General features: G+C 44.1%; 1 protein-coding gene across 1 annotated transcript; it reads right to left on the bottom strand.

Annotated features, from left to right (window-relative positions):
* Positions 1-2,968: 2,968 nt before the first annotated feature.
* Positions 2,969-5,216, bottom strand: FRAT2 (FRAT regulator of WNT signaling pathway 2). Its single transcript, XM_073329364.1, has one exon. The coding sequence runs from the start codon at positions 4,892-4,894 to the stop codon at positions 4,355-4,357; it is 540 nt and encodes a 179-aa protein (XP_073185465.1). The 5' UTR covers positions 4,895-5,216; the 3' UTR covers positions 2,969-4,354.
* Between the last annotated feature and the right edge of the window lie 6,070 nt (positions 5,217-11,286).

The following is an 11,286-nucleotide window of genomic DNA, read 5'->3' as shown; positions in this document are numbered from 1 at the left end:
CAATCAAGGAGAAAGGTACAATAGAATAAGCAAGATTAAACAATGGAGTGAAGCAGGGTTTTATCCAAAGAGTCAGAAAACATTTCTCTGATCCCATAGAGAATTCGGGGGTAAAAAAACATTGTTTATATTATGAATGTGCAACTTTGTGCCATACTAACCCAATACCACTTAAGTGCATAATAAGATACAATAACTCCTTTACATATTTTTACAAAAATTAAGATCAAGATTCACCAGAAATATAGAACCCCAGAAGTGCATAAAAGACTGAAACAGCTCCAAAAAACTATTCCTATAACACTTGTTAATTACAAATATGTAGATCTTTAATTTGGCCCTGGAGATCATAACTCATTTGCTGAAAGAACCTGCTTTTCTACCCAGTTTTCCTGCTGAGCTGAGCAGGAAAAGGAAATGAACCCATTTTAAAAAAGTTAAAATACAGCAACTAGGAAAATTGTAGATGCAGTAGTAGGACTTTTTTGAGTACAGTAACAATTCAAAAATATTTAAAGTTGAGAGTCAACTGATTTTATCTTTCAAAATTGAACAAACTAAGTGTGCTGTGAAGGGCAAAGGCAGTAAGGAGTAAATCAGGTTAATTTTTTTTTTTAAAGTGTACCTTAGTTGAGCAAAGCATATTTAAAGAAATTTAGGAAACAGTTTATTTCAGTTTCTACTTTTATCTTTGCACTACATAGTAAACAATGAAATTGTTCTCAAATAAGTATCACTTTCAGGTTGTTATGCATAGGACAGTACAGCAATGTTTGAACTGCAAAGTAATGTCTTGTGGGGTTTATTAAAATAAACTAGAAAGATTATAAAAATGTCAATTGGTCTTACACTACTTAAGTCTTGTTTTCCAGAACCAAAATGATAGACCAAATTTGATATTTGTGAAAATAGTGATGCAAGCTCTATTTTGAATAAGAATTTTCTTAAGACATATATGGAGGGGAGTGTTAAAAGGTTATCAGCCTGCGTTTAGTAGGTTCATGTTACTAGTGGTAGAAGCATTGGAGAGAGTTTTGAAAATCATCCAAAATGAGTGCCAAAATCCCTTTACACAACACCATCACATACACTGTACACAATGCTTAACTCAATGGATCCCTTTTCCCATCCACAGATATCCCAGTCCTGCACAAAGGAAAGAGTAAAGGTTATTTTAAAAGCAATTTAGAAAGCTTAAAAACCAGCTAGTCAATGAAGTTTACTAGTATCTTCTCCATGTCTCATTTCAATTGCAAGTTTATTGAAACTTATTATTCTAGTAAAACCCTTAGAATAAGTGTCTTAGTTCTGTCACTGACTACAAAGAACACTTGTAAAGTTAACTGTTCTCATTAATATACACAGATCTGTATTTAGGTTTTGGAGGGAAAAATGTAGAATCTCTGTGCATAAATTGCAGTAATGGAAAATCATAGGTAAAATCAGTATGGGAATATTTTAGTTGGCCTTTATTTTATACAATCACATATTTAACCAAAGTTGCATAAATACTGACACTACATCAGCCAGGTTAAGTAATGTAACAGAGTTACTAAATAGGCCCAGGTAATTAAACTGTTCACCCCAGGATTTGAATTAACCATTGGCACAGTGGGTGCAACTCTGGCCCTGGGACTATTGGACAAAAATATGAAAATGAATAGATGTAAAGGCACAATGGCAGGTAGTTACATTTGAAACTCAGATTGTTTTACATCTTAAACTTTGAGTTAAAGAATGAAATAGAAACTTAATTTTAAAATAACTCTTCCACAGTATTTATAACCTAAATATTGCAACATTCTGCTAAAAGCAGAAGAACAAAGGTAATAGCAAGTCTGTTTATTCCTAGCAGTGTAAAATGCAAAAGAGTAAACAGCATAAATTATTAAATATAGGTTTTAAATTGTTTCAGATATTAGGAATTAGATATCACAATGTTTTTGAAGTCTGCTCTTACCATGTTCCTTTAAGTTATGTGTTTTGTTATGAAAGATCACATTACATGTCTACAAGTCTGCTCACAAATTAGGAAAAAAAGAAAAAGCTGGTAAAAAAAACACAGTACATACTGCTTATTTACAACCACCTTAGGGAAAAAAACCTGAAATCAATACTTCAGCTGAACATTAAACACAATTAGGTACTAAAGATTACGTATATTACTCAATGCTAGCACAACAAAATTATGTCCTGACACAAGTAGTTTATGGATCAAATTTGACCTTCAAAGAGTGAACTGTGCAAGTAACTAACTGCTCAGACACACGTAAACATATTCCATTTTCTTCCAAGTGGGATCATACCTTCAAAGGAGCTGCTTTTACTCCAATGTGCGTAGGGGAGAGGGAAGAGGGAAAATTGTTTTCTAGTGCATGTACAAACCTAATCTTAAAACTCATTTGTTGACTATTTTAAAATTGAATGAGATTACCTAGCAACCTAAAACATTCAGAATGGTGTTTTAAAAACTTAATTAGCACCATCATTTTTTAATAAACATGCTTAAGTCTGTTCCTACTGAGATGTAGGAGCCTACTACACCCTTTCCGTCTCCATATCTCTGTTTAGTTGTATGCTCTTCTTCCCCCGAAAATAAAGAACATGAATAAATAACCAAATTCATCTTCTTTCCTCCCTCTGTGATATACTAGATTGTTAATTTTGTTGTCAAGTATGATTTGACTTATGAATTCCTATGGCAACGTTGAGTCTGCAGGAAAGGATATTCCTTGGCTTAAGAAAGAATGCTGCCGGCGAACAAAGGGGCTCAATTGCATCTCAATGCATTAATAACTGGTGTCCCACTGCATCAGACTATGCAGATTGTTGTTTTGTCTGCAAAATGGAGATCTCTTAACTGAAAGGGAAATATGATGGGTAATGTATGTTTGTAAGACTGTTACCACTGCTTAGCTCATATAAAGAGGTTTACATCCCTCGATGTCAATAAGACACAGACCCAAGCTAAAAACAAGACCACATTTATTCAGTACAGACATGTTAAGACAAGTCCTGTAAATCAGGAACACAATTCAAACACTCCGTTACGAAGTGTATATATTTTGACAACAGCCAGCATCTTTTCAATCCAGCCATTGAGGTTTTGTTTTGTTTTTACGGGGGGGGTGGGGGGGAGTTGTTGTTTAGCTACCATCTGTGAACAATGTATCTCAGTCTTCATTCGCTCACACTTCACAATGATCAGTTCAGCTGCTTTCCAACTTTGAGATTCACATTTAAAACCGCTCTGTAGTCACAATGGGAAAAGTGTAAAAAAAAAAAAAAAAAAAAGGAACCCAGGAGGGGAAAGGAAACACGCACCTCTCAGTAAGATATTTTAGACTTATTGCAAATGGCTCCTGAGACCACCAGAGACGGACAAATCTACTCCCGTGTAGCGAGACAGACTCCAAGCCTGGAGCGCGCTGGCAGTGGGAATAGCAGGGCAGGGATGTGAAGACACAAACAGCCTTCTCTCTTGTCCATCCTCCAGAAAAAGAGCCCCCGAGTGCCGGAGCAGCGGCAGTGGTATTAGCAGGAAGGACGGGGACTGGTGGGGTTCTTAGAGAACTTGCTGTAAGATGACCCTGTTTCTGAGAATCCCACTGGTAGGAGGAGCTCTTTGGAGGCGGGGGGGGGGGAGAGGGGGAGGGGGAGAGCACAACAACAACTCGGATCGGGCAACGTGCACGTCCTCAGGAGACTCCTAGCGATTACAAAACACAGGGCTCGCCCTCAGTACAATCAAAACAAGCTAAGATAGGGTTACTATCTCCAACCGGCTGGTGACAACACCACCACCGTGCGCGCGCTGTGTGGATGCGCCTTTCGGTGACCTTGGGGCAGAGGAATATAGGAGCCAACAAATTGTAAACCCGCTCCACCCAAACCTACCTCCCCGCCGCCCCACACGCCTACCCCTCTCCCTGCCGCATCTCCCGCTCCCCTCCGTGACGCTAAGACTGGGGACCCCTTCCTCCAAAACAATGGCAGAGCGGGACTGGCCCAGCGGGGTGGTCCCTTCCCCCGTCCCGACACACAGCAGCGAGTTGAGGGGGGGTCTGCATCTCCGCGGAGCGGGGCAGGCTCGGTGAAGGTGGGGGGCTCCCTGCTTCCCGCACCCCCATCAGCGACCACTACAGAGACTTACAGCGCCTCGGAGCTAGCACCACGTTTTATACAGAATAGCTGGACCCCGGCCACGGGGCCTCACTGTCAGTAAAGAGTCTGCTTCAAGTACAGGGGAGGGGGCGCCCCCGAGATAGATCCGCCGATAGCTGGCCCCTCCCCCATGCAATGTCCCGATTCCGGCGCGGGGCTCGCTGCCACAGGCTCTCCACAACCCGCGGGGCTATTGCAGAGGCTGCAGGGCTGCTGCTTCTCCCTCCCCGCTGCCGCCGGTGGTGGCTGTGGCCACGGCCGCCGCCGCCAGCTGCAGGCGCCTGACTGCCTCCTTGATGAGGTTCCCGGAGAGGATAAGCTGCTGCAGGAGCCGGTGCGGATCCTCCTCTTCGCCGGGCGCTTCCCCCGGCCCCGGCCGCTTCCTCCTGTGGGCGGCGCTCCGCAGCCAGCCCCGGCCGCACAGCTGCTTGGCCACCCGCTGGCTATTCTTCCCCGGGCGCTGGGGCTCCGCGGGCTGGTGCGGCTGCGGGGGGGCCGGGCCCCGCGGGACCAGGAGGCCGCCGCCACGGGGGGAGTAGGGCGCGGCGCGGCCCCGGGCGGCGGTGGGCGGCGGGTGCTTGGGGCCGCGGGGGGCCGGTGCCCGCTGGGCGCTTAACTGCAGCACCTCGCCCAGCTTGGCCACCAGCGCGTCCACCTCCTTGGAGCCCGCCTGCCCCACGGCGACCGAGCGCTCCAGCAGCAGAAAGCGCTCCCCGGGCCGGCAGGGCATCTCGGCCGGCTCCGCGCGCCGCACCGGTGCAAACCCGACTCGCAGCAGCCCGCTGCTGGGCTTGGTTTGTAAACAATGGGTGACGCGAAAGCCAGGGCACGTCCCACGGCGCTGAGCGGGGGGAGCGGACGAGACCACAGCGGGGCACGGGGGCCGGCGCGCACGCACAAAGCCGCCGCGGGTGAGCCCCCGCGCCCTCTTCGGGTTCTCCCAGCAGTCGCCTGTTCAGAGGGCGGCGAGAGGCGGTGGGTGAGGGTGAGTCCGCCCTCCTCTCCCGATCCGCCCCCCCGCTTCGCCGTACATGGGCTCGTCCGCTTTCAAACCCCGCACCCAGAGGGATGGGGACCGGCCTCTCTGACCGGTAGGAGGAGCGTGAGGGGCGGGGCGCGAAAGAGTGAGGAGGGAGTTGGGAGCTGGCGCGGCGCGGCGGAAGAGCCGTGGTGCGGGCTCTGGGTTAGGGCTGGGGATGAGGAGGTTGGGGTGTAGGAGGGTGCTCTGGGCTGGGACCCAGGGGTTCCGAGGGCAGGAGGGGGATCAGGGCTGGGGGAGGGGATTGGGCTGCAGGAAGGGGTGCAGGCTCTGGGGTGAGGCGGCAGAGTTTCGGGTGCAGGAAGGTGTTCTGGCCTGGGATCGAGGGGTTCAGAGGGCAGGAGGGGGGTCAGGGTTGGGGCATGGGGAAGAGGCTCAGGGGTGCAGGCTCCGGGCAGCACTTACGTCAAGCGGCTCCCGGAAGCAGCGGCATGTCCCTTCTCCGGCTCCTATGCAGAGGTGCGGCCAGGCGGTTCTGCATGCTGCCCCGTCCGCAGGCGCCGCCCCTGCAGCTCCCATTGGAGTGCTGGAGGGGGGCATTGGAGCGCGTAGGAGCCGGAAGACGGCCATGCCGCTGCTTCTGGGAGCCACATGGAGCGCGCCCTGATCCTGTTCCCTGGCTGCAGCGCTGGAGCAGGGCAAGCCCCAGACCCCACCCCCAGCGGAAGCTCAAGGGCCAGCTTAAAATGGCTGGCAGGCTGAATGCGGCACCTGGGCCATAGTTTGCCCACCCCTGCTCTATATAGTTACAATTTGTAGATTTTTCATGCACATGGATTCCTATTGTTCTTGGCCATAAGGAAAAGTTTCATTATGTTTTAAATTTCACTTTGCTCATGCTGTTAGAATAGCTGTCTGTCACTTAGATCTTATAGTGCCAAGCACAGCAATGCCTAAATACCTTTAAAAATCTGTGCCTTTTCTTCAAAATTAAAGTGGCCTTAATTCAGTTTAGTTTAATTTACTTTGAAAGTGAATTGGCTAAATCAAAGTGAGGACACTTCAGTTCTGAATGAGAGCATCTACAATGGAGTTTAATGCAATTTAACTAATCCACTTCAAATTCACACCCAATTTGATTTAAACATTCCTGAGGGTCCCCATGAGCATTATGTAAAATGTCTACACATCACCTGGGTGCCTGCCTCCCATCCTGGATCCACAGACTCATGTCAGTGGGGCTTGCAATAGTGCTCTAAAAATAGCTGCATAGACTTGTGGCTCAGGCTCTGAAGCCCACCCTCATGCCTTAGGTTTCAGAGCCCAAGCTGCAACATCTATGCAGCTATTTTTAGATCACTAGTGCAAGACCCATTAACATAAGTCTGTGGCACGAGACTGGGAGGCTCACTCCCAGATACAGTATAGACCTACCCAGAGGAAGTCTATACCACAGCTGGGAATTTAACCCAAGTTTCCTGAGGCCAAGCATAGTGTCTCAACCACAACACTAACCTTCTCCATGGCACAGATAAAGAACAGGGTTTTTTTTAAACAAGGTATCTGATGCTAGTAAGAACATCTGTCTACACTACAGAATCCACCATTGTCATCAGTGGAAATGAATTCTGAGACATTGTTTTCTCTTGTAGATAAGGCCTTATCAGGTTCCCATAATAACATTAAGCAAATTAACACAATACGCAAGATGGGGAGAGTATCTTCCAAAAATAAACGTAAGGACTAAGGGTGAACAGAAACCTATCAATAACGCAGCTGTGCATGCAAAATCTTTGACAAGTTACAACATGATAGTTAAAAAGATTTTCCTAACAGATAAGCTGACAGTGGACTTGGCTGATGGGTGGATGCTTTTTTTGCCCTGACACTGACAAATTTCTCTGGTGTTGTCTGTCCCAGTTCAGAGGTTATCAGAAATTACCACTACTAGTGGTCATCCAAGCCATTCTATTAAAAAGATGTCATACCTGCAAACAGCAGTTGCCTCCTGGCTTTATATTTATTACTATTCCTCATGTCTGTTTCCCTTCCTTTTAGAACTGGAGCTTTTATTTATGTATATCTGTTTAAATTTTGAAACAACAGCTTTTTCTTATATTTTAATTTGTTTCTATTATTTAACTTAATTTCCAGAGCCCTCTGGCTGGGGTTGGAGTATGGGTGTTTTATATGAAAATAATAATTTTATTAATTATGTGGCAAGCTCTAAATTTTGCCTTTTAGTCTATCATAATTATGCAGGCTAATGATCTGTCAGTTCTCAGGGACACATTTCATGTCAGAGTATAAAGGCCAATCACATGCCTTACCTTCTTTGTTGATCCTAAAGAAGCAAGCATAGGTTGTGATTTCTGATCTTTACACCCAGTTAGTGCAAACAACAAAAAGTCAAGCCCCTTTGAAGCCCCTGTAAACCTATGTAATCTCAGGTATAGAAGTGGGAGCCCTTTTATCACGCATGTGGACATGCATGCTTGTGTGTACACACACACGAAACTATCGTGAAAAATAATAACTCATCATAAGGCAACTGAGTAATTATACTTGAAATTTCCAAAGCCATAGATCATCTAGTTACAATAATTATACAAGGCTTTGAAAATATAGAGAGCCATTTAATTTTTTTCTGTATTAAAAATAAATTGACATCTTTTCGTGCCAATTTTCTCATGTTTCAGAAGCTTTGTCATATGTACTGCACTTAGTTATTATATATAATGCTCCTCTTCTTAACAATAGATGTCAAATAATGATGCTTGTGCAAACTAAACTCATGTCCTACACATGCTTTATGTTGTGCATTTCAGAATGAGTAGAGGCCAGAATACCAGAACAAGAATAAGATGCGTTTAGATTTTCTAACAATTGTTTTACTAACCTGCATCCATAATAGAATTCTAAAAACAAAAAACTTTGCTTTAAAAAACTACTAAGATTGTTAAATGACTTCCATGTGTTTGCCTATCACAAAACTTACAAAATCCAAGCACATTCAAGCAAGGAAATGAATAGTTAAGGACATCACAGGTTTTATACAGCTCAGAAATATAAGTATAAATACATTGTCCAAAAGTTTAAACAGTGATTTTGGATGCTCAACTTGAGACACCTCAAAGAGACCTTATTGGGCACCCAAAAATTGAGGTACTCAGAAACATTAGTTACTTTCGAAAATGTAGGCTTTTACTCTTAAATACAAAAGCATATTTCATCACAACATCATAATCTGCTCATATCCAGGGATTTTGTTTCTTTGAAGTATTGTTTTGTTAACTTGATTTTGGTATTTAAAGAATTGTAACAGGGTCAGCTGTCTCCTGAGCAGCCCCTTGTGACCAAAGGTCACTCTGTAGCAACCTGCCTCTGTTTCCTCCTCTTCAGGACTCCTTAGACTCCACACACTTGTTTCTGTGGTCAAAGTAACCCTCCTTGGGGTCAGGGTTTATTCACAGAAAATAAAACTCAAAATCCTAAATGAAGGTCTAACAAACATCTCTTTTCTTACTCCCAGTCCTTTCTGCCTGGAGAGCTCTGCAGTCTTTCCCTGGCTTGCTCAGGGTCTCCTGCTCTAGCAAGCTACTCCCTACCTTTCCTAGCTCTAGTCTTGGGCCAGGTCTACACTAAAAAGTTTGGTCGACTCAACTACGTTGCTCGGGGGTGTGAAAAATCCATCCCCTGAGTGACATAGTTAAGATGACTAGTCCCCACCCCTGGCAACCTGGCTATGCCTCTGGAGAGGGTGAGGGGGTGGATTAACTACAGTGATGAGAGAACCCTCCTGTCACTATAGTGAACATCTGCACTGATGCAGTACACTGGTATAGCTGCAGCTGTAGTAGTTTAAGTATAGACTTCGTGTTTGTTCCAAATCCCAGGACACTGCTGGAGTCTGCTCTCACTGAGCATCAGCCCAGTGCAGCTTCCAGGTGTTCTTTATGGGAGAAAGCACCTAATCCCACTCAGCTGTGCCTTTTTCAGTTACCAGGGTTGGCTAGCCCCAGGCCCTCCATCTCTTCAAGGGCAAGCCACCCTTCTACAGGGGTACAGTACTGTTAATTGGAAGGGCAACCAGTTATCAATTTATCAGTTGATAGTAGATTTTTTTATTTTTGGTAAAAGTATTTTAATTGCTGGTTGCTGAGAATGTTGTATGTATGTAGTATATATGTATATGTTATATGTATGTATGCTTCTTCAGACACCTCCAGCGTATGGCTTGTGTGTCAGTTGGTTTCCCCACAAAACTACCCCCTCTTTGACAAAGAGTCCCTTTTTAAACCGCTATAGTTCTTTTGATCTTCATGTGTTTCCAGGTCTTTTGCTGTCCTGGCATTGTCTCTTAACAATCCTTAAGGGTTCACAGAGAAGTGGCTTATTTTGAGTGATTCTTTGCCCTTTCTGCTTGTTTTCCTTACAGCCCCCCGATTAAACCAACCAATATACTCATACATTAAAAATCCCTATAACCAGCTCAACATACAGTAATAATAAATTACAGAGACGTTTCACTTCCGTCACTGCAACCAGGTCTTTCTCTATGTTTTGAGTAGAGCTAATCTCACTGTTAGCATGTAATAATAAGTCTTTTAGCTTCAGAGGAATTGTCTTTTCTGTGCTTTTACAGCACCCTGCACTGAATGGGGCCTTTGGGCACTATCATAATATAAATATTTATGACTAATAGCAAGTAGATCATGGTACTTATCCTCTTCAGGGATGCATAATCTCTGGACTGTTGGCAACTGAGCTTCTGCAGCATACTGACTGAAACACTGCTCAGCTGTGTCCTGTGTAGAGGTCTGCAGTGCTATGGGAACCAGAATCAGTTCCAGTTCTTCCTATTGCACTCTCACTATGGCTATAAATAAATGTACTCTCTCTTGGAGAGATCAATTCTTTTGGAATAATCCTGTATCCTGTTCCTTCTTGTTAGTGTCATTAAAATTAAGAGCAACAAAATAAAAAATAAAACTCATCACCACTGATAAAACGATCTCACTATTTTATAGTTGAACAGCATCTTTTCTCTTCCTCTGAAGGATCCACTCAGTAACCTCTCTTTCCATCAGGAAGGGGTAGTCAACTGCTGTTCCCAACTGCCACAGAACACTGATGCCAACATTTCATTCTTTTTTCCTGTTAAAAGGACATGATTATTGCAATGGAGGTGGCTCCACAATTAAGGCTCAGCTGAGTTTTTCTGTTAAAGCAGAGATTCAATTTTTGTTTTGTCAAAAAACAAAACAAAAAAACCAACCTCACAGCACATCTTCCCCAGACTTACAGCAGTTACTCTTTGAGGACAGAATTAGTTTTCTAAGAATTTACAAGTAATCCATTAATTTATGTATTTATTTTGTGGTAGCTTTAATACGGGCCCTTGCTAAATTGTTGTACAAGCACATACAGTTCCTGCCTCCACTGTCTGTCTTCATTGCAGAGGTAACTGGATTGAGCCTATCTCAAAGAAGAGGTACCAATCTGCAAAATAACACTCAGCTTGCTGCCTGCACATTGGTGCTGTACTCACTTGCACATGCTGCTAAGACTTCTGGGGGCCCATTCCATGGTTCTTAGTGCTGCAATAAACTGAGCCACTGTGATTTATTTCCCACTGAACTGTGGGAAAATTTGTCTGGGGGCGGAATTCTGTAATGACATTGCAGGACTAATAACACTTAAGTGCTTCTACCTGGGTCCACACTACAGAGTGGTCTTGTGAGCAGGTGATGTATTTTGCTCACTCAGGTTTTAGCCTATAATCCTTCTTGCGCCAACTAACAAGAATTAAAGGCACCATCACACTCTAGTTAAGGGTTTTTGTATATGGATTGGACTCAAGTTACGGACAACACTTGAATTATAACTCGTTAACTTTGCAGTGAAGACACACCCAAAGAGTTGACAATCTAAGGCCCTCTTTGCAAAATGTAGTCAAAACTTATTAAAAAATACATCTGTTAACACAGTTCTATATCCACAATGCAGAGGACCCTAAAGGTTAACGCATATAATGCAATTTGTTCAACACAAAAACTCCTAGCTTCAGTTAATGAACCAATTAAATTGAACATTTAATATTATTAGCCTTCATTATAAACGTCCTCTGAAAGCATACACTA

This window comes from Lepidochelys kempii, chromosome 2, assembly GCF_965140265.1.
Source record: "Lepidochelys kempii isolate rLepKem1 chromosome 2, rLepKem1.hap2, whole genome shotgun sequence".
In the NCBI taxonomy this organism is placed as follows: domain Eukaryota; kingdom Metazoa; phylum Chordata; order Testudines; family Cheloniidae; genus Lepidochelys; species Lepidochelys kempii.
This window is presented reverse-complemented; position numbering and strand designations above follow the sequence as displayed.